Source organism: Diabrotica virgifera, chromosome 10 (genome assembly GCF_917563875.1).
Source record: "Diabrotica virgifera virgifera chromosome 10, PGI_DIABVI_V3a".
NCBI classification, from domain to species: domain Eukaryota; kingdom Metazoa; phylum Arthropoda; class Insecta; order Coleoptera; family Chrysomelidae; genus Diabrotica; species Diabrotica virgifera.
The window spans coordinates 110,310,346-110,335,008 of record NC_065452.1 but is presented as its reverse complement, the minus strand read 5'-3'; the positions used below and the strand labels follow the sequence as shown (position 1 = coordinate 110,335,008).

General features: G+C 34.8%; 2 protein-coding genes across 3 annotated transcripts in view; both read right to left on the bottom strand.

Annotated features, from left to right (window-relative positions):
• Positions 1–24,663, bottom strand: part of LOC126893316 (rhodopsin, GQ-coupled) — a 241,914-nt gene that overhangs the window by 162,603 nt on the left and 54,648 nt on the right. The window lies entirely within an intron of this gene.
• LOC126893318 (uncharacterized) lies at positions 3,438–3,961 on the bottom strand. The gene has a single exon (XM_050663361.1). It carries the CDS (start codon positions 3,925–3,927, stop codon positions 3,598–3,600), a length of 330 nt encoding a protein of 109 aa, XP_050519318.1. The 5' UTR covers positions 3,928–3,961; the 3' UTR covers positions 3,438–3,597.

Below are 24,663 nucleotides of genomic sequence, written 5' to 3'. Positions count from 1 at the left end.
TAATAAGCACTTCCTAGCAGCTAATGGAAACATAAAAAAACTTAAAAAATTGCTTCTACAGTAGTTCTGAAAAATGTTACACACGATGTGTTTTGTGCAAAAGGGTGCTGGCCACATAAATTAATTAAATGATCAATAGATCCGAAGAAAATGGTTTTTTTGATTTTTGCTTTAATAATAGCTTGTATTCCTCCATGTACGCCGCTCATAACAGCTGCATTATCGTATCCCTGTGAACGGCACTTCATAATATTTCTACACCATCAATTTCAAGTTTCTTGAGAATTTCGTTACTTAGATCAACTTAGATTGACTGCTTTTTTCCTTTTAACGGAAAAAAATCCAAGAAATGCCTCTTTGACCTCGACTTCTCTTGGTTTCGTCACAGTATAAAGAGGAACAGTAACATTTATTCTATGTAGGCACTTTGATTCAAGAAGTACTACTGTACTACCGGCAGACTACGCAATTGGTAATTCACCAGTGGTGGATAGTTTTCCCTGTTAACCTGTACGTTTCTACGCGACCAGCAATGCGAGAGTGGTGCAATGCGCCTTTTTTACTTCTTACAGGAGCGTCATTTGAAATTTTGATTGGGGGGGGAGGCAAGCATTATATATACAATACATTATATATGATGTAATGATGAACATTGATGTATTTTTTGTAAATTTCAGTCATTTTCAGGGTCAGGGGGGGCAAATGCCCCCCTACCCCCTATCAAATGATGCACCTGATTTCTTACTTCTTTACTTTACGATTTTACTTCCAATTTTTTGGAGAGAATTCTACTGTCCCTCTTTATACTGTGGTTTCGTGTGTTCACAAAATAACATCGAACTTTAGATTGATACGTGAGTAAAGTCCAAATTACCGATTTATTCTTTTGTGATCGGGTCTCTCGGGTGTCACACCCCTGACTGGGTGACACCCGGGGCGGATCGCCCCCCCCCCCCCGCCCCACCCTAGCTACGCCACTGCGGGAAGGCCCCCAATCTCCAGCTACGCCACTGTCTACACTGTCATAGGTACATCTAAAATCCACAAACAAATAGTAGTATCAATTCCATACTCCAATGTTTTTCCCAAAGCTTGCCTTAAAAGGATTATTTTTATGGATAGTCGATGTTTATTTGCAAAAACCCACACTGGTATTTGCCAATTACGTTTTCAGAATATCCCGATAGTCGATCGTAAAAAATGTAGGCCAATATTTTGTAGGTCGCGTTTAAAAGGGTGATTCCTTTGTAGCTATTACAAATTGTTTGACCTCTTTTCTTGTGAATACATACAACTATACCTACGGTCTAATCTTCTGGTAGTTTTACCTGTTTCCAAATAAGTTCTACTAGTCTATTTATACTACACGTCAGATTTTTACGATATGTTTTAATAGCTCAGGAGAAATGCTATGTATTCCAGAAGCTTTGTTTTCTTTCAATTTTTGTACAGCTTTGATGACGTCTTCTTCTTTTGGGATGGTATATTTCTTTCTTTCGTCTTCCATGCCTTTGAGCTAAATTTTTTTTCTTGTAATCTCATCTCACTTCTTATACACTAATCACAAAAAGAATCGCATAATTTTTGAAACAGAAATAAGTTTAAAAATAATTTTTAATGTTTAGCAGAATGCTATAATTCTCGTTTATCGTCTACTTTAGGTGTCTACAAACCCATAATATTTCAAGTTAAAGCGTGTTTTTGCAGAAAAAAACAGTAAATAAAACGTTGTTAAAACAGAATATTTATTTTGGACATTTGTGTTCGAGAATTTGATCTGTGCACTATGTTTGCTTGAGTTTTCAATGATGAGGTGCGGTTCTTACAAAAAATGAGTAATATAACGTCAGAATAAGCAGCCCAAATTGTAAGTTTAATTGGAGATGGACGATTGCAGCAATATCTTGCTGATGTTATGGGAATCCACCAATCCAGCGTTTAAGAAGGTATAGAGAAAGTGGAGGATATACAAGAAGACCAGTTCCAGGACGTCGCAGGTGCACGAACCCCGCAGATGAACCTTGTTTACATCTGCAGACTTTGCGTACACATTATGTTACAGCTAGACAACTGCGAAATGATCTTTCCACAGCCCGTAATGTTCGAATAAGTGCCAATTCGGTGAGAAATAGATTAAGTGAATTTGGAATCAGAGCCAGAATGCCTGCTACTGCTCTACTGTTAACGAGGGCACATCGTATGGCACATTTAAGTTTTGCACCAGGACATGTCGAATATTAGTCCAGTCGTTTATATCTCAATCGACATGATCTGGTACAAAACTTAAACGTGCTATACGGTGTGCACTCACATTTCGCAGTTGTCTAGCTGTAATATGATGTGTACGCAAAGTCTGAAGATGTAAATAACGTTCATCTGAGGGGTTCGTGCACCTGGAAAGTCTTGGAACTGGTCTTCTTGTGTATCCTCCACTTTCTCTATACCTTCTTAAAATAATTGAAATGCTGGATTGTTGGATTCCCATAACATCAGCAAGATATTGCTGCAATCGTTCATATCCAATTAAAGCTACAATTTGAGCTGCTTGTTCTGACGTTATATTATTACTTATTTTTTGTAAGGACGCATCTCCTCATTGAAAACTCAAGCAAACATAGTGCACAGATCAAATTCTCGAACACAAATGTCCAAAATAAATATTCTGTTTTAACAACGTTTTATTTACTGTTTTTTCTGCAAAAACACGCTTTAACTTGAAATGTTATGAGTTTGTAGACACTTAAGAAGACGATAGATGAGTATTATAACATTCTGGGAAAAATTTAAAATTATTTTTAAACTTTTTTTCTACATATTTCAAAAATTATGCGATACTTTTTGTGATTAGAGTATTTAATCTAATACTCATCATTACCAAAATCCAGGATTTGGTGGACAACAAAGCCCGATGAAATGTATTACTCCTGCGACGAAGTAGTGCATCCGATCAAGCAGTACTTACAAAGAAATATAAACCGAGCCGTAAAAATTCGAGCAGTATGGTATTTTTAGATCTTTTAAATATTTAAAAACATAAAATGTTTAAAATAATTTAAGTCTCTAATAATAAGCAATTTATTAGCAAAATCTTATACTTTCATTTTCAGAAGAGTTTTTCCTTTACACCTTTGGTCCATTAACCACAGGAAACTTGGATACTCAAATTCAGATACCCAGATATTAAATAATGACCCGATGATGAGATAAAATAAACTGCTTTCCCCATACTAAATCATAAAATAGGATTGTACCAAAGTTTAGAGGTTCTGAAACTGTTTGCTTGTATCATGTATAAGTTAAATATTGTATTTATATTTTTTGTAATGAAAATTACCTTTTACAATTTTTGCTTTTGACGTTTTGATGTCAAATCCGGAAATCGTTTTCAAACAATATATTAAATTAAGAAAATGATTTCATCATTATCTTTGCCTTATCCCTATGCGGGGTCGGCTTCCCTAATTGCATTTCTCCACACAATTCTATCTTGGGTCATATCAATGTTAATCCCCTTTACCAACATGTCCTGCCTTATCGTCTCCCCCCAGGTCTTCTTTGGTCTTCCTCTCCTACTTCTTCCAGGAATCTGCACTTCAGCTATTCTTCGTATTGGTAATTAACGTCTCGACGTTGAACATTACCAAACCATCTTAACCTATACTCTCTCATTTTGGCATCAATTGGTGCCACACCTAGACTTTCCCTAATATACTCATTTCTAATTTTATCCTTCTTTGTCACTCCACTCATCCATCTAAGCATTCTCATTTCCGCCACATGCATTCGTTGTTCCTCTTTCTTTTTTACTGCCCAACATTCAGTTCCGTACATCATAGCCGGTCTTATGGCTGTTTTATAGAATTTTCCCTTCAGCTTCATTGGAATTTTTCTGTCACACAACACACCACTCGCTTCTTTCCACTTCATCCATCCAGCCCTAATTCTACTGCATGCATCTCCATCTATTTCTCCATTATTCTGTAATACCGATCCTAGGTACTTAAAGCTATTGCTTTTCACAATCATTTCACCATCCAAAGATATCATCTAATTTGTAGTAACTCCATCTTTAAATGAACATTCCAACTACTCTGTTTTTGTCCTACTAAGTCTTAAAACTTTTTCCTCCAGAGCTTGTCTCCACTGTTCCAGTTTTTGTTCTAAGTCTCTTTCACTATTTCCTATTAACACTACATCATCAGCATACATTAGGCACCATGGAATGCTACCCTGTAGTTTCGCTGTTATCTGGTCCAAAACTAATAAGAATAAATAAGGACTAAGCACCGAGCCTTGGTGCAATCCTACTTTCCCCTAAAATTTATCAGTCTCTCCCATGCCTGTCCTAACACTAGTCGTTACTCCCTCATACATATCTCTCACAATCTTTACATATTCGCCAGGGACTTCTTTCTTATTGAGTGCCACCACAGAATCTCTCGAGGAACTCTATCATATGCTTTCTCAAGATCAATCAATACCATATCATATGAGCGTTGGTCTCTTTATTCCTGTATTTTTTCATCAGTTGCCTTACAATGAAAATTGCATCTGTTGTTGATCTGCCCTGCATAAAGCCAAATTGATTATCGGATATTTCGGTTTCTTCACGTATCCGTCTATCAATTACTCTATCCCATATTTTCATGGTGTGGCTAAGTAGTTTTATAGCCCTGTAGTTTGTGCATTGTTGTATGTCTCCCTTGTTTTTGTAGACAGGTACTAATATACTGCTTCTCCATTCGTCTGGCATTTGTCCAACTTCCATAATTCTATTAAATAGACCTGCTAGCCAACTTATTCCTGTCTCTCCCAATGCTCTCCATACTTCCCCAGGAATATCATCTGGTACTGCTTTTCCTTTCTTTATTTTCTGAAGCGCTTGAGCCACTATCTCGTTTGTTATTCTGATAACCATTGCTGTTACTGTCTCCGTCAACTCCGCAGGCTGTCTGTCAAATTCTTCATTAAATAAACTGTCAAAATACTTTCTCCATCTCTTTTTGACATCCTTTTTTCGTGACATCCTAAATTAAGAAAATGATTTCCGGATTGGAAGTCCAAACGTTAAAAGCAAAAATGTAAAATGTACTTTTCATTGATATTCATTGTGGTTTAATCCCATATAAATACAATATTTTACTGTACCAAAATTGAGTAAAATTTTTTACATATTTGGAAAGAGAAAAGGAAAAGTAATATAGAAATCATAGTATCAGCGGTTTAAGAGTAGTCCGCAATCCCAGTCCCATTTTCACCATTTATTACTAACAAGCTAATTTTTCGTGAATAGCTTCATTTTGACGAGACGCTCAACTTTTACCCTTATAAAAATTTTCGTTTGTGGTAGCTAACAAGGGTAGCACGGATAAAATGTGTCGATTTGATGATTCTCAAAAATTTATTACTGGATTTTTTCTTGTTAATTCTCAAGATAATTATCTAAATTAACCTTATAATGATCTAATTAGATAATTATCTCAATTAAAAATTGCCGAAAAAATATTTGTCCTACAAAATTTAAGGTTTTATCAGAGTCCCCTCTTTCAGATGAAAAATCAGATGGTTAGTAATACTTTATTACTTCCTCGTTAATGATACATGTTGGACAGGAGAAATTAGGTCTCAGTAGATTTCGTTCATACTTTGGGAAAATACTCTTTGAGGCATCCTGATAAAAAGTTCTCATGGGCACAACTCAATCGTATGAAGGATTTTCAAGATATAGAGGCACAAACTCGGAAAATTATAAGATTTACTGGGTATTCCAATTCCCTGAGTTACTGGTTATCTGACAACATGTAGAAGTTTGGATGAAGGAAAAGTACTAGTAGACCAGGATTTTTTCCTGGCTACCCAATGGCGACCTTTACTTTGACCTTGACCTTCAAAGGACGTCATCTTCTAGAGTTTCGAGGGTTTTCGGCATTAAATTGATATAAACAGATTACTCATGGGATTTTGGGATCGCTAAACACGAATATGCCATCAGAATTTACCTCCGGAGGACGGGGTGGCCAGGGTCACTGCAAGGGACGTCATCTTCTAGAGTTTCGATGGTTTTCGGCATTTAAGTGACGGAAATGAATTTCTGGAGAGTTTTTTGAGGTCGCTAAACACGAATATGCCACCAGAAGCGACTCCTGGAGCACCTGGTTTCCAAGGTCAATGAAAGGGGCTCCTGGAGTTTCGAGAGTCTTTGGTACTACATTAATGCAAACGGATTAGTTATAGGTTTTTAGGGTTGCTTAACACGAATACGTGATCAGCACAGACACAGGAGCACCTGGTGCCTAAGACAGGTTATCTTCTGGAGTTTTAGAGGAATCAAATGGAGGAATCAAATGGATTACTCTTAGGTTTTTAACTCCAGAAGATAACCTGTCTTAGGCACCAGGTGCTCCTGTGTCTGTGCTGATCACGTACTCGTGTTCAGCAACCCCAAAAACCTATAACGCATCCGTTTGCATTAATGTAGTACCAAAGACCCTCGAAACTCCAGAAGTGCCTTTCATTGACCTTGGAAACTAGGTGCTCCGGGAGTCGGTTCTGGTGGTATATTCGTGTTTAGCGACCTCAAAAAAGCCGCCAGCAATTCATTTGCATCAATTAAATGCCGAAAACCATCGAAACTCTAGAAGATGACGTCCCTTGCAGTGGCCCTGGCCACCACGTCCTCCGGAGGTCAATTCTGATGGCATATTCGTGTTTAGCGATCCCAAAAACCCATGAGTAATCTGTTTATATCAATTTAATGCCAAAAACCCTCGAAACTCTAGAAGATGACGTCCGTTGAAGGTCAAGCTCAAAGTAAAGGTCGCCATTGGATAGCCAGGAAAAAATCCTCGTCTACTAGTACTTTTCCTTGATCCAAACTTCTACATGTTGCCAGATAACCAGTAACTCAGGGAATTGGAATACCCAGTAAATCTTATAATTTTCCGAGTTTGTGCCTCTATATCTTGAAAATCCCTCATGCCATTGAGTTGTGCCCATGAGAACTTTTTATCAGGATGCTTCAAAGAGTATTTTCCCAAAGTATGAACGAAATCCACTGGGACCTAATTTCCATAAGGTTTATGCGGGGTACTTTTTGAGAATCTTAAAATCGACATATATTTCATTCCTGCTAACCCTGTTAGTATTAGCTACCACAAACCACTATTATTGTAAGGACAAAAGTTAGGCATCTTGTCAAAATGAAAATACTCACAAAAAATAGTAATTGACAGAAGACATAAAAAACTTAAAAAAAAGTGTCTCACAGTTGCCTCTTTTATGATATTTTATAGAAAGTTCTAAATAATGGACTAATGCACCGTTTCCCAACCGGTGGGTCGCGACCCACTAGTGGGTCGCGGGCGGATTTCAGTTGTTTCGCGGCGTGACTCTTACAGAAGCTGAGTAGCGTATAGACCGGTGTACAGTTTTTTCAGTATTGATAATCATTTTTCCCCGGCGCCAGTCAGACCGGTTTTCTCCCACTCGCTCTCTTACTCGGACCCAAACCAAACACTTGGTTCTTGTTCTCAGCTCTTAGTCTGTCTCAGGTATTTGTCCGAGTAATAACATACGAGAGTGACTGATACTCTTTCTAGTCTTTCTAGCGTTGTTTTCGTTTAAAAGTAGTGACATTTCCACTAATTTTTATACTATTTAACGATAGACAACTGAATGAAAAGTGGTTCTTGTGTTAAGAGGAAACTTCAATCTACTGGCGAAGGTGAGCTTAATCGTCCATCTACTAGCAATGACGCTAAGGTGCCCCAAGTATTTTCAAATGGAAATGGAAAGGGAAGATAATGGTACAAAATATTGTCCTGAATACCTTCAATACGGATCACAGTTCATAGATACGGAAGAAGAACCTATACCCCTTTGTTTCGAAACCTTGGCTAACGAAAGTATGAAGCCTTCAAAACCTAATTTTCACCATATTTCATCTAAACATCTAGAAACCTCAAATCAACCGATGTTTTTTCAAAGAAATAACTTCAACTCAGTCAAATATGGAGAATATGTGGCGTCGAGGCAAGGTAATAAATAAAATTACCATGGCCTCTTACCAGCTGTGTTTGGTAATATCAAAAAATAGCGCTCCGCACATATCGGTCAAGAACCTTATTTTGCCCGGGGCAGAAATAATTTCATCACTTCTGTTTGACAGTTTGACGAAAAAGCAGGTCAACAGATATGTAAAATACCCCTATCCCACACTGCAGTGAAAAACGACGAAATGTCTGTTAACGTAAAGGAAAGTTTAATATCTGCTATGAGAGAAACTGACTTTTATTCTTTACAATTTGACGAAAGTGCAGATATTGCTGACAAAGTAAATTTGTTATGGTTAGTAAGCTTTAATTTCAATGGAACAGTTGAAGAAAAAATGTTATTTTGCCAAAAACTAAACACCACCACAACAACTGGCCAAGACATTTTGGATTTCTTGGATAGTTTTATTCGCGAAAATGTAACTAATTGGTCCAAATGTGTCGAGCTTACAACAGATGGAGGTGAGGGATGGATCGCGAATATGAAAAAATATCAGAAGGTTGGGAACACTAGGGGGAACACTGGGGGAACAAAAAAGGTTGGGAACCACTGGACTAGTGCATTCCAGCTCATAAGAAATAAAGCTGAAACTTCGTGGGGTGATGAGGATGAAACATTGTGTTCTCATATTATAAAACGCAATACAGAATTGTCAAAATTTCTTATAAAAGTTGATTATCTTTGACAATCTTTATAAGATAATGTTATAAAAACTGTTTCTAAAATATAATGAACTGAATAGCCCGAATTTTTAATATTTAAAAAGGTCGTAAAGGTAAAAATCGACTTCCTCTTGTATGTTCTGATATCCATATATATTATTTCATTTTTATTTTTCATGTCATTACTAGCACAAGATAGTATTATTGCATAAATACTTGGTCTATAGGATGAATACCATGATTGTTTGGATTATCTTGCAAAAATAATTGAAAATATTTGATTTGGGTCGTTAATTTTATTAATTTAATGTTTTTGGACTACGTGATAATCTGTATCTAAGAACAAATAACAAAAATGCGGCCTAAAATAGAATTCCAGAAATTAAGGTCATTTGATTTCTTTTATTTTGGTTTATAGTTTATTTATCATGATTGCAACATTTGTCTCCTAAGGTACGTGCCACTACAATTATGGACTATGGGCAAAAAATGTTATTTTTGAATCCAACATATTGTTTTTATTATTATAATGCTAAAAAGGCCCAAAAAGTCAAATTGTTCTCCTATGAGTATCATTGTTGTTGCTGGTTGGTCTTCAAAATGGTACCCATAGGAGAACAATAGTTGGACTTTTTGTCTGTTTTTTATTAACCCACTATTAAATGCTTTTAAACAACAATTGTGCAGTTCATGATGTTCCCCATGGCGTTTGAAATCCAGCCACTTTTCCTCCAATCAGACTCCATTTGGCTTCTCCTGCTCTACAAGACTGATTATGAGAATTACTCCGAAACGCCTCCTGAATTCCATTAAATAAATATTGTTTTAAAATTTATGGTTTCACTCTGAGGCCTAACAGGGGCTGCTTTCGTAGATTTGACAGCAGCCTATGATAGAGTGAGGCACAAAACATTGCTTCACAAATAGAACGACACTGTCAATGACCACCATCTGGGTAAGGTCGTATTCCTTACTGCGAAACAGATGTTTTTCCGTCATGCTGAAGGGCAAAGTAAGTAGGTGGAGAGGTAAAAAAACGGCCTCCCATAGGGAAGTGTTTCATCACCAATGCTTTTTAATATATATACAAACGACCAACCCACGCCGACTGAAACCAAGCGATCTATCAAGCTCTATGCTAACGATCTCAAAATATGTGCTCAAAGAAATAGTTTTGAAGAAGTGGAGGGGAAACTCGAAACTACCTTTAAAACAATGACGGCGTACTACTCGCAAAATTCCCCGAGACCCAGTCCTTCTAAAACCCAAATATGTGCCTTCTTAAACTATATATATCTTAGAGTACTCCAGGGGAGTCGGTGGATGCATATATCACTGAACTTCATAGCCTTGCAGGGGAGTCGGTGGATGCATATATCACTGCACTTCATAGCCTTGCAGAGCATTGTAGAAGCGAGAGATTACAACTCCAAAAGAATCTAACATTAGGGGACGCTGTATTAACAGTACGTCAAGCCGAGCTGCAGAATTCTCAAAACAAGATTCTTAATCAAGAACGAGTACAAGAAGTAGCTACGGTCAATGCACACAGAGGTAACTACTGGTCACAATCACAAGCAGAACCAAATAAATATGGACAACAGAATACACAGGGGAAATCCAACATAAACAACAAATGTACATACTGTAGTGTACCAAGCTGCAACAGCAGAGAAAGATGTCCAGCAAAAGATAGTCGTTGTCGATTATGTGGAAAGAAAGGACATTGGCAAGCTAGGTATAGATCCAGCAGGAATGTAAGAGTAGTTGAAGGTCAAAACTGTGCTGAAAGTGAGGTAGGAATAGAAAATGAAATCGAAAACTTACAGGTAAATAACTTTGATTTTCATCTAGGACACATTTACACTAATGATAAAGATCAGTGGTTTGCAAAAGTTTTAGTTGACAATAAATATGTTATGCCTTTTCTTGTTGATACAGGTGTTGATGTAAGCTGTGTTTCTAGAAATATGTTTTTCTGGTCTGATTTTTACAAAAATAAAGTATATGTTTGCCAGGAGTCCATAGAGGGTCCTGATAATAAAAAACTAGGAATTGAGGGTAAAATTTATGTTAATTTGACTTATAATATCAATATGTGTTCAGAATCTTTATATGTTGTAAAAAATCTAAAGGTGCCTATTCTTGGTCGGCCTGGAATAATAAAATTAAAAATGTTCAATATTAATAAAAATAGTTCACGTTATATTAATAATTTAGTATCTAAAAATATAAATGCATTTGGGGCAGAATCAGAGAGCTACAGTTATAGCAAGTACTCATTAGAAACGATAGCTGAGTCATTTCAAGAAATATTTGATGATATTGGGGAATTTAAAACAGAAATGAAACTTGAGCTAAAATCTAATGTTCAGCCATTTGCCCAGTCAGTACCACGAGTAGTTCCATTACCACTCATGCCCAAGTTAAAAGTTGAGTTAGACCGTCTACTTCAGTTGGGTATAATAAAACCAATTGAAGAACATACCAGGTGGGTAAGTCCTATTGTTTGTGTACCAAAAGGTGACTCTGTTAGGTTGTGCGGAGATTACACAAAGCTCGACACAACTAGTGGTTACTTCCAAATTAAACTGAAACCAGAAAGCCAATTGCGAACTACATTCATCACACCATTTGGTCGATACTTTTTTACACGTCTTCCCTTTGGAATTTCATGTTCTCCAGAATATTTTGCACTTAGGTTTTCTAAGATTCTTTCAGGTATGAAAGGGGTAGTCTTTTATATGGATGATATTTTAATCCATGCTAGTTCAGTCAAAGAACATGACGAAATTTTAAACCAAGTTCTAATAAAATTACACAATGAAGGTATAACCCTTAATAAAAACAAATGTGTCATTGCTGCTAAGTCAGTCAAGTACTTGGGGCATGTCATCACTACTTCTGGGGTTAAAATAGATCCTGAACGGGTCAGGGCAATTAGAGAATTCCCAGAACCAGAAAATAAAACAGAACTTTTAAGATTATTATTATTAGGTATGATTAATTTTACTGGTAAATATATTAAAAACAAATCTGAAATTTTAGAACTTTTAACATCTCTTATAAAAAAGTACTCAGTATTCTTATGGAGACCTGCTCAAATTCAAGCTCTAAAAACCCTAAAAAAAATTGTTAGAAAGTTCCCCAAATTTATCATATTTTGATGCGAACAAAACTATTGTTGTAAATTCAGACTCTAGTTGTTTTGGTATAGGAACTTGTCTGATGCAGGAAAATCTAGATAAGTCTCGCGAAATAGTGGCATTTTCATCTCGATTATTAAGTCAAGTAGAGGGTCGATATGCACAGATAGAAAAATAAGCCCTGGCAATTACGTGGGCAGCTGAAAAGTTTGCTGATGATATAACAGGGGTCAAAGATTTGATTTTTGAAACAGACTCAAAACCCCTTGTTCAAATTTTACAGACGAAAAATTTGGATGAATTAACTCCTAGGTTGCAGCGGTTTCGGATGAGATAAATGCGTTACAATTATAAAGTAGTTTACATCCCAGGAAAACAGTTGGTTTTGTCGGACGCACTAAGTCGAAGTCCCATAAAAAATTCTGTACCTAGTAATGATGAGTTGACAGGTATTGAAGTCGAGGGGTATGTTAAATCTGTAATTCACAATTTACCCATAAAAGATCGGTTTATAAAGCAAATAATTAAGGAACAAAGCAATGGCCCTGATTTACAAATAATAAAACAATATACGTTGACACCATGGCCAGAAAAGTCTAAAATTCCCGTGTATGTTTTGCCATATTTTCAATTCAGATACGATATTTCATTTTGTGAAAATTTGTTATTAAAAAGTTCTCGAATTATTATACCAGCAGCTGTAAAACTTAAATGTCTAGAATATATTCACACAGGTCATCTGGGGGTAGTCAAATGCAGGGACAGGGCCAAATCTACAGTGTGGTGGATCGTCTGCTCAAATAGAAAATATGATAAGAAATTGTCCCAGTTGTGTGGAAACTCGTGAAAATATAAAAGAAACTTTTTACAAAGAAGAATCATGTACGGTTCTTGATTGTCGTGGACTACTACTCCAGATATTTTGAAATATTTGAGCTCAGTTCCATGACTGAAATTGTTATTATAAATCACTTGAAAGGTTTATTCTCTAGATATGGTATTTCCAATATTGTGCGTAGTGACAATGGACCACAGTTTTCAACATTATTTAAGAAATTTGCTTCAAACTATAATTTTATTCATGTAACTAGTAGCCCATACTTTGCACAAAGCAATGGATTAGTTGAACGGGCAGTTAAGACTGCTTAAGAACTAATCAAAAAGAATAGTGAAGATATATTTTTAGCGCTCTTAGCCTATAGGACTACACCTTTAAGGTGTGGACTTTCACCAGCAGAGCTGCTTTTCTGTAAAAAATTAAGAACTAATCTACCACAGTTGTCATTAAATTTGGAACATTCGGTTGTTAAGGGGGGAGTGTCATTAAGAGAAAGGGAAAATAAGGAAAAACAAGCAGATAATTATAATAGTAGACACCGAGCCAGGGATATGCAACCTTTAGGTGTGGGCGATTCTGTCTGGGTTATTGATATTAGGCAATATGGAAAGGTAATTGAAATTTGTGAAGAACCACGCTCTTATGTTGTTCAAACTAATAGTAGTCAATTCAGACGTAACAGATGGCATTTGGTCCAGGCACCTTACTATACTCCTGATACCAGTAACCAGTTAGTTCCTAAGAAATTTGTTGACGGCAGCGACTTAGCAACTCCAGGCTTCTCGACCCAAAAATAAAAGGAGAAGGAATAAAAGAATATAAATAGTTCCTCTGATACTTTAGAGACTATACATGGGAGTCAGAGTTGTGGAGTCGAGGCTTCACCTAATAAAAGTGATGTCCAAAGTGGACACTTACCTGTACAGGAACCTGATCTGTTATTCAGGCCTAAAAGGAACATTAAAAAGCCGATTTACTTGTCCGACTATAGTTGTTAAGTTATGTATATTATGTTATGTTATTTTCAAATTTTCATAGAGAGCTCTGTAGCTTAACTCATTTAAAAAGAGGAGAATGTAGAGTCAGCTCAGTATTCAACCACTTATATGTTTCCTTCAGAAACGTAGTCGGTACTTGAGACAGAACCTCTTTGGAGAGGATTATTGCTTGTAGATATAATTGTAATAAAGTGCTAAATAAAGATCATTTCAATAATACTACAATAACTATCCCTTAAAACCTACCAAATTTCATTTTCATAGCTCAACTGGTTTTAAAGCAATAAATAAATCGTCAGTTTGTAAGAAAAAATTCAACATCCCGTATCTCGGAAACGAAACATTTGCAGACATACGTTTATAAAGCCAACTGTCATTATTTTTCATGCAGAATTACCCCTTAAAGTTTGTCGCATTTATTTAGAAACACCGTGTATTGATGAAGAACATGTCTAGTTGTTAAAGTACCTAACTTTTTTATTATCCAACATAAACGAATGAATCAAAAAACAGAATGTTAAGAAAACCTGAGGCTATAGTTGGGTTTTAATTTAAGTATTTTATAAATGCTAGAATATTCCACAGGGTGATGTGAACTTTGAGAAAAAAACACAGTTTGATTGGTACACCCGGTATACAATGAAAATTTACCTTTTTAGCAACAATATTATTACAGTGCTATTGTTAAAGAATCGGGCAATAACATGTTCAAAAAGTCACTTAAATCGGCCAACAGGTTTAGAAAATATGAAACATCAAAAATGACCAAATTTTTAAGTGGGTTGATTTCTATGCACGTAAGTTTAGATGTACTCACGCACTTTTAAAAATGTTAATGTTGATAAATAAATAAATTAAGAATTTTTAAACTTGGTAAAGTTATCTCGGCAAAAACAGATTCTAGAATTTTTTTTCTTTTGTGAATGTGTCAAAAACTACGAGAAACACGAATATCGAAAAATAATTTCAAAATTTGTAATACCGGCGATGTTATTAAGAAACAAGTTTTAAACAAATTACACCAATTTTCAAACGCCATTTTGGAGGAGTGTTTAATTTAAATTTTGGTTTGTCGATACATTTATCGAAAATATACATAAAAGCAAAAAAATGAGACCTTAAAAACTTGCATATTCTATCGGCAACAACCGCGTTTTTGCAATTGAAAAAATAGTAATTTTTTAAAGACAAGTTAAATATCTCATAAACTTCTCAATATATATATTAACCAATTTTTTTTCATTTTATAGTGGTACCATAGCGCAACTTTTTTTGTAAAACAAAATGTTTCATGTGCTTCATTATAATATATGCAACTTATTATGCTATGCAAATATTATTGCAAATAATATTTTTTTGGAAATTTGTTTTTCAATTTTTATTTACAATTATTTAAATACATTAAGGGTCAAATTTAATTTAGTAATTCTCATATAAAAGATTGTTTCTTCAGTTTTGCAGAAAAAAATTGAAAACCCCTTAATAAGAACATGAATTACCGCAGCAGTTAAAACATAAATTTTGATCAAAAATTACCCATTTTTAATTATTTAAACCCTGATCCCCTCATATGAATCATATACTTTCTTGAAAATATCTTTTGTTTTGACCTAAATTTTGATAAAAAATTTATTTCAGCCTGTACGGAATTACATTTTGATTTACATGTATTGTAATTGATCGGTCTAAGAGGAAAAGTAACAACTAGGAACATACATACTGAAAGATAACGGGAAGTAAATGGGGTGCATGCTCTGGTGTCTTAAGAACAACAGCACAGGCACTGTGTTTTTCAACTGCTGAATATGCGTGCCCCGTTTGGGGCAAATATGCCCACACCAAACAAGTTGATACGACCCTAAATGAGACATGCAGGATAGTAACGGGGTACATGAAACCAACGCCACTCTCAAATCTTTATAGAGGCATGCCCTATAAATAGCTCGAACACCACGAAAGCCACTAAAATCCTGGAAATGCTTCCTTGGAACAGAGCAGGATGAACCGCCTGAGTATTTTTCTCTTCCTCAGGTTGAATGGACGGCCAATCTCTAGACTTTAAAATGTGGAATAGGATAAGAACGGGGGTCGCTCCAGTAAAATCAAACATGGTAAAATGAAGGAAAGTAGACCAAGGTGACGTGAACTGTGACTGTGAAGAAATACAGAATATGGAACATCTTCTTACATGTAGATACTGTCCTCATCGGTGTACCCTCGAAGATTTGTGGCTCGACAACAAAGATGGAACCGACGAAGTCCGATACTGGCCCAAAATTCTATGAATGAGATGTTCGGACACGATAAAGTAAAGTAAAGTAAAGTAAAGTAACTAAAATTTTACATATATGGATGTTTTTCATTATTTTGAGGTCACCAACGAAGATTATAACACGGCGATATTATAAACAACTGACAAGTACACATTTAAATGCATAATGAAGAACTGAATAGATTTGCAGCATAACATTTTTTATTGATAAATTCTAGTAAATAAAAATTTACATAGTCTAAAGTACATACATACTTCTGTTTAAAATTTGACAAGCAACATAAGCTCTTATTGTTTATTATTATTCGGTTTATATTATGCTACCTGTACCTAAAATATACATAGTTTCAAAAGTTATGCATCACCAAAATTGGTTTACTGTAAAGAGGCCGAAATCATTAGACCGAGAGCAGTAGACCGAACTCATTAGACCGAAAAGCACTTTACCGAAACCTCACTAGACCGAACAGTATGAGGCCGAAAAGCATTAGGTACATAATACAGGGTGCTCAAACAGGTTTGTAATCTGAGCAAGGGTAATCAACCTCCCTTCGCCCTTTATCCAGGCTTAGGACTGACAGCAGAAAGTACTGGCGAGTATAGAGGTTGTTTTTTTTGCTTTGTTTTTGTTTTTTTTTTTTGTTATTATTTGTTTTTGGTTTATTTTCTATTTTTATTATATACAATACTAAAAATTAAATACTAAAAACAGTTTAGAGGATGTTCTTTTTTGCTTTGTTTTTGTTTATATTTTTGATTTTATTTGTTTTTGGTTTATTTTTTTATAAATTAGAAGGTAATAAAATTTACCCTTAATTTCTTTTTACTTGTCGCAGTTAAAGAGATAAGACAAATGTTATTACAACTAAATGTTATTTGGATGGTTACTAGAAACAGTTAAAATGGTGTTAACGTCACTCTACCCTTAATTTATTTTTACCTTCACTAATTTGTTTAACGGATGAAAATTATTTCATGTCAGACTGTACAGAGTAACAATTTACACAGTCTGTATATAAAATAATACAAAAAAATACAATAAACAAAAAGACAGATATAGTCCTTCGCTAAACTCAGACACAACTGGCTAGTGATTTTAGTAGGTAATTTTTTTGTTTTTGGCCAATTTTGCGGAAATTTGCCAAATTGCTAACTATTTAGTAATTATTAATTATTTAGTAATTATTTTTTTTTGCCAATTTTACCAAATTGCCAAAATTACCTACTAAAATCACTAGACAGTTGTGTCTAAGTTTAGAGAACCAACATATACAAAATCTTAGCATAATTTGCTGCAATCTTTTTTAATTCATGTACCATTTCGGTCTAATGCTGTTCGGTCTAGTGAGATTTCGGTAAAGTGCTTTTCGGTCCAATGAGTTCGATCCACTGATTTCGGTCTAATGATTTCGGTCTAATTGTCGTGTACCCCTTAGGTTATGCTCATTTTCTTAGTTGATTATTTCGTGAATAAATTAACGGATTCCGCTAAAAAAAATTATTATTTTAGATTTTTCTTTAGTATTTACACAGTTGGGCAAAGGTTAACTCAAACTTCTATTTTGAGCTTATACCGGGTGAAAAAAAAAGGAAATTTTTTTCTTATGTTAAGTTTGATAGACCCTGTAGGGAGGGTAAGGTACATGTGTGGGTATACATCGAAATCATGTTGTAGACTTATATTTTGTGAATATTTTGTTTTTTGAATTCCCCTGATATCTTTAGAAACAAAGAAAATAGATGGTTTTATTCCTTAACATGTGTTTTAACTGAAACAAAAGTTTGAGACACCATGCAGGGAGGAAAAGGTACAAAGGTGCGTATACATTGAAATCGTATTGTAGGATTATGTTTTGTGAAAATTTTATTTTTTGAATTTCGCTGATATCTTTCATAACAAATAGACTAGACGATTTTACTCATTATTATGTGTTTTAACTGACGACATGCGATACGTGAGAAGGCCTTGTCTTATCATACACTAAGATGAAATTATTTCCTATATATAGTGCGAAAGGAACAAAGTGTTCAAAGAAAGAAAATCTGTGTAATGTACTTCCCGCTATTTAAAGAGCCTCCACGTATAGACACCAAATCCGTACCTACTCTCAAGGAAATTCCAGACCAAAACATCACAGAGACTCCATTAAACAACCTCGTCTCTCTTATGTTGCGCTGTGCATACCGCCACCTGGTCAACAGATAACTCTAATAGGTGTCGGTCAGAACTGTTTACGTTATGTGCCTTTCTGTTTTTATAGTTTTGTTAACTGTTATTTTTTATCGTTATTTAGTTTTGTTTCAGTTAAAACGAATGTTTTAAAGAATAAAACCGTCTATTTTCTTTGTTTCCAAAGATATCAGGGACATTAAAAAAAACAAAATGTTCACAAAACATAAGACTATTTCGATGTATATCCACACTTGTACCTTGTCCTCCCTACAGGGTGTCTCAAACTTAACATATGAAAAACATTTCTTTTCTTCCTTCCGGTAACAGTTCTAGTAGTTTGAGTAAAGCTTTGCCCAACTGTGTAAATACCAAAGAAAATCTAAAATACTTAATAAAAAAAATTAGCGGAATCCGTTAATCTGTTCACCAAACAATCAACCTTCTAAAATGAGCATAATTTTAGGTAATGCATAACTTTTGAAACTATGTGTAAAAAATATCTCGTCATATCCCAAATATATTGAACCAATAATGACTAATAAAGAGAACCAATGACAATAAGCAGCATTATATTGATGGATATGCAAAACTCGTATTTGTAAATGGATCGTTATATCAGTTTTCAACGAGTAATCACCACTTATGAAAACAAAAATAATAGGTATGTCAGGGTTGTAAACATAGTTATAAGATATTTGAAACACATTTGCTTTTTTGCTTTCCTTATTCTTGTGCCTGCTATATTATTTATAAAACGACATATTTATAGTTAAGTATACAATAATTGAAAGATAAATTGGTGTATTTGCAGGTCTTCTCAAACGATGACGATCACGACTAATGACTACACAAGGGGAGGCATTAGTGCCAGGAACTTCAACTACTCATTTGTAGTAAGAGATACAAAAAATTATTTAAGTAAAAGTCGAAGTGTAGATAGGACCATACTTTGAAAATATTTTCAAATATACAGGGCCATTATCGACAAAGTGGAACAAATTTATCTTTTTTTTAATGGAACGCCCCATATATTTTTTAACTCTTCTCGATGTGTTCGTTTTTGCAATACAGTCGAACCCGCTTATTGGAATAGCCTTCGTGCCAAGCAAAAGTATTACTATAACCGGGATATTCTGATAACCGATCATTGGTTACTGGTTGAAACGTTTCGGGATCTCAAATTTCTATTCCTTAAACCGGGATATTCCTTTAACCGGTATTCTAATAAGCGGATTCGACTGTATAAGGTTTTGAAATATTATAAGGTGTAGCTTAAAAGATAATTACGATTTTTTATTAATTTCGTAGCAATATTAACACTGTGTAGAATTTTAGAGATTTGATATAAAAAAATATATTTATGTTCAGACGATTTTTAATATAGTCTACTAACATAGCAAAATATTTAATTTTAAAAATGTATAAACATTCTCAATTTCTTTGCAACACGAAAATGCACCATCTGCATAATAATATGGTCAAATCTGAGAGTGCAGGAAGAGTCTATACCGGTTTCGGGGGTTGTTTCCCCCTCATCAGTAGTCCCATATCCTCCTCTCTCAGATTCTTCCACGTACCACACTTTGGGCCCTTCCGAATTGCAAAGAAAGAAATGTCACGGATGAACTAGGGCCATCTACCGAAAAACAAAGTAAGTTATCAATCGAAGTAGCACAGAAAACGACAATAAATATAGTCTCCATACCACCAAATTGACAACAGGTGGAATACTTTCTTTGGTTACACCTCCCGAGATTTTCAAAATTTATAAATCATACAGGATGCCGAGGAAATTAAGATGAGAGAATTTTAAATAATTCACAATTCATCTGCTCAGCTTGGTAAAAGCTCCAACAAGAAAGATTCCTTAATACTCAAACAAAGAGTAAATGAATTAAAAATGTATAAACATGATTAATTTCTTTGCAACACGAAAATCCAGCAGCTACATAAACTATGGTCAAATCTGAGAGTGCAGGAAGAGTCTATACCGGTTTCGGGGGTTGTTTCCCCCTCATCAGTAGTCCCATATCCTCCTCTCTCAGATTCTTCCACGTACCACACTTTGGGCCCTTCCGAATTGCAAAGAAAGAAATGTCAAGGATGAACTAGGGCCATCTACCGAAAAACAAAGTAAGTTATCAATCGAAGTAGCACAGAAAACGACAATAAATATAGTCTCCATACCACCAAATTGACAACAGGTGGAATACTTTCTTTGGTTACACCTCCCGAGATTTTCAAAATTTATAAATCATACAGGATGCCGAGGAAATTAAGATGAGAGAATTTTAAATAATTCACAACTCATCTGCTCAGCTTGGTAAAAGCTCCAACAAGAAAGATTCCTTAATACTCAAACAAAAGAGTAAATGAATTAAAAATGTATAAACATGATTAATTTCTTTGCAACACGAAAATCCAGCAGCTACATAAACTATGGTCAAATCTGAGAGTGCAGGAAGAGTCTATACCGGTTTCGGGGGTTGTTTCCCCTTCATCAGTAGTCCCATATCCTCCTCCCTCAGATTCTTCCACGTACCACACTTTGGGCCCTTCCGAATTGCAAAGAAAGGAATGTCACAGATGAACTAGCTCCATCTACCGAAAAACAATTGAGAATGTTTATACATTTTTAATTCATTTACTCTTTTGTTTGAGTATTAAGGAATCTTTCTTGTTGGAGCTTTTACCAAGCTAAGCAGATGAGTTGTGAATTATTTAAAATTCTCTCATCTTAATTTCCTCGGCATCCTGTATGATTTATAAATTTTGAAAATCTCAGGAGGTGTAACCAAAGAAAGTATTCCACCTGTTGTCATTCTGGTGGTATGGAGACAATATTTATTGTCGTTTTCTGTGCTACTTCGATTGATAACTTACTTTATTTAATTTTAGTTTATGTACATGATTGGTCGAAATTTCATAATCATCAGTGGCGTTACAGCTCTTTATGAGCCAAGACCTTCTTCAGAACAACCCTCCATTAGCCCCTGTATCTGGCCTATGGTATTATGTTTGTACCTAACTGTTAGTTAATTTTGTAGTTTGTTCCTGATGAAGATGAAAAATTAATAAATACTCATCGAAATATCGAATTCAACAGAATTAAATGTAGTTTCAATCTAAGCCACAGACCGCATTTCCCGATAATTTCAACACTGTTTTATAGTGTTATAGAATATATTTGCACGGTCGATAAATACATCGGATTTCGAATCCAGTTCTATATATATATATATATATATATATATATATATATATATATATATATATATATATATAAATTAAGGATCACTCGAAGAGTGGAGGGTTTTTCGGTCAATAGGTGGAGAAATAAGACAAAGAAGGTGGCTACTTCATCTATTTATTCGAAGACGTTCTTTGTCTTATGAACTACTATGAAGTAGCTTATGAGTGGCTACTATGAAGTAGCCACCTTCTTTGTCTTATTTCTCCACCTATTGACCAAAAAACCCTCCACTCTTCGAGTGATCCTTAATTTATATTGGATTAACGGTCGTACTCCTTTTCTCGATATATATATATATATATATATATATATATATATATATATATATATATATATATATATATATATATATATATATATATATATCTATATATATATATCTTTCTTTCTCCCCTTCCTTATACCCTTTCAGGTGTCGGATTTGGGTTTAATTTAGCTACATATTCACCCATCTCTTCCATTCTTTTCGGTCCTGTGCTATTAGTTTCATTTCTTCTAGCGTTTTCTGTTTGATTTTTCCTGCTTCTACTATTTGCTGTATCCATTTTTTCTTCGGCCTGCCTTTTTTCTTTTTTGTAATATTCCTTGTTTCGTGAATTTTCCTTGCTAGTCTACTAGGTTTCATTCTCATCAGATGTCCATACCAGTTTAATTGCCTTTTTATTATTTTATTCATTATTGGTTCCTGTTTAGTTATCCCTCTTATTGTCTCATTTCTTATTCTATTCCATTTGGTCTTTCCGGCTATAGCACGTAAATGTCTCATCTCAATTGCATTTATCCTACTATTATGCTTTTTCTGTAAAGTCCAATTTTCGCTTGTATACAGTATCGTCGGTATCACAATCGTATTATATATTTTAATTTTTGTTTCGTGGGACAATTCTTTTTTCCTCAGAATTGGCGCTAGTGCGTAGTACAGTTTATTTGATTTTTTAGTTCTGTTTGTTATTTCGAGGTCTATTTTCCCATCATTGGTAATAATACTTCCAAGATAATCATATGCTGTAACTATTTCCAGTTGAGTATTTTTGCATTTTATAATTACTTCATTTTCTTCCTTTTCGCCGATGACCATTATTTTACTTTTCTCGATGTTTATTTCCATTTTTAATTTCTCTATTTCTTCTGTCCATATATTTATGAGTTTTTGCATTTTTGTCACGGAATCTGCTATAAGGACTATGTCATCCGCATACAATAGGGCTTCTATTTTTATTGGCTGTAATCTTTGGTATCCTATTGTTGTCTGTATTTGGTTCGTTCTTTCTCCAGTATTTCTAGTCAATTCATTCATGACTATTATGAATAGTAGCGGACTAAGACTGTCTCCTTGCTTGATACCTCTTTCCCAACTGAATTCTTCAGATCTTTCTCCTGCTATCTGTACACGTCCTTTTACTACTCCGTATATATTTTCAATTATTTTTATCAGTGTACTTGGTACTTTCATGTTCTGCAAGCATTTCCATATAATTTGTCTTTCTATAGAGTCGAATGCTGCCCTTAGATCTATGAATGCTAGAATGAGCTTTCCCCCCGAGTCAATACTTCTTTCTATTATATTTCTAATGATGTAAATGTTATCGTTTGTCTGTCTTTCTGGTCTAAACGCTGCTTGTTCTTCTCCCAGTTCTTTTTCTACCTCTTGTCTTAGCCTCTTCTCTACTATTTTCGTGTATATTTTAAAACATACCGATGATAAACATATTGCTCTATAATTTTCGCAGTTGACGTGTTCTCCCTTTTTGTATATTGGCACTATAAGGTTACTTTGCCAGTATTTTGGGATTTGCTGCTTTTCCCATGCCTCTTTGTATATTTTCAACAACCAGTTTATCCCTTCTTCTCCCATGTACTTGACCATTTCCGGGTCTATGTCATCATCCCCTCCAGCTTTACCTATTTTTACGTTTGATACTTCCAATATTACTTCTTCTCTATTTATTTGCTCTAATTCTTTGTTCTCGTTATCTTGATATGTTTCATTTCTATCATCTATTATTGCATTTCTAAATTTGTTTTCATAGTATTCTTTCCATACTTTAGCTATTTGTTCTGGAGTTGTTTGGATTTGGTTTGTTGTATCCCTTACGGCTGTTATTTCTTTATGTTTTCCTTTCTTCATATGTCTGATTGTTGTCCAGAAGCTTCTATTATTTGTTCCATAGTTTTGTTGTAATTCTTCTCCAAACTCTTCCCACGTTTTTGTTTTTACTTGTTTTATGGTGTTTTTCGCTAATCGTCTCAGCCTTTTGTATTCTTCTTTATCTTCTTCCAGTTCGGTCTCAGTGTATTTTTTCCATGCTATTTTCTTTTTCTTCACTGCTGTTTTAACTTCATTGTTCCACCATCTCGTTCTTTTATGGAGTTTGTTATGTTTTCTGATTCCACATATTTCTGTTGCTGTAGACTTTATGACTACTTTGAAGGCGTTCCATCTTTCTTCCAGTGTCCATGCCTCTTTTTGGTTTTCTAGTTGTCTTAATCTTCTATTTGTTTCTTTTTTGTAATGTTCTCGCACCTGTTCTAATTTGAGCTTATTTACTTTTACTCTTTGGTAATCTTTTCTTTCCACCTCCTTTATTTTTTCATCCTCGAGTTTTGCAGTAACCATCCTGTGCTCTGTAGCTAGTTCCGGTTCCTTTTCAGTTAAGACGTTATGTATTTTATCTTCTAGGTTTATCGTATAAACTATGTAATCTATCAAACTTTTCGCTCTTCTCTCTTCCGCCACGAACGTATATTTGTCTTCGATGTTTTGGTTTGTAAATGTGTTTCCTATTAGTAGGTCATTTGCTTGGCAGAAATCTAGCATTTTGACACCATTCCTGTTCAAACATTCCTCTCCGTATTTTCCAATGCATCCTAATCCTTTGTTGACATCCTTGCCCACTCTTGAATTCCAATCTCCTAAAATTATGATTTTCTCTCTCGATTCTCTTAATTTGTCTAGTGCTCTTTGGAGTTCATTATTGAATTCTATCATCGTTTCTTCATCTCTGCCTTCAGTTGGTCCATATAATTGTATGAATCCTATTTTGTCTTTTAGGTCCATTTGGATTGTTATAATTCTAGATGATAATGTTTCATAGTGTGTTATTCTTGGTTCTAGTCTCTTATTTACTATTATACCAACTCCTTCCTTTGCTCTTTGTCCCTGCGGTACTCCTGAATAATAAAGACTATATTCCTCATTTAGATTTATGTGCCCTCCTCCTACTTTTTTTGTTTCACTTATTCCCATTATTTGGATACCCATTTTTCCA

What these genes read in the sequence shown, in the direction of transcription:
- LOC126893318 (XM_050663361.1), bottom strand. Translation starts at nt 3,927, where the DNA reads ATGAAGTGGAAAGAAGCGAGTGGTGTGTTGTGTGACAGAAAAATTCCA.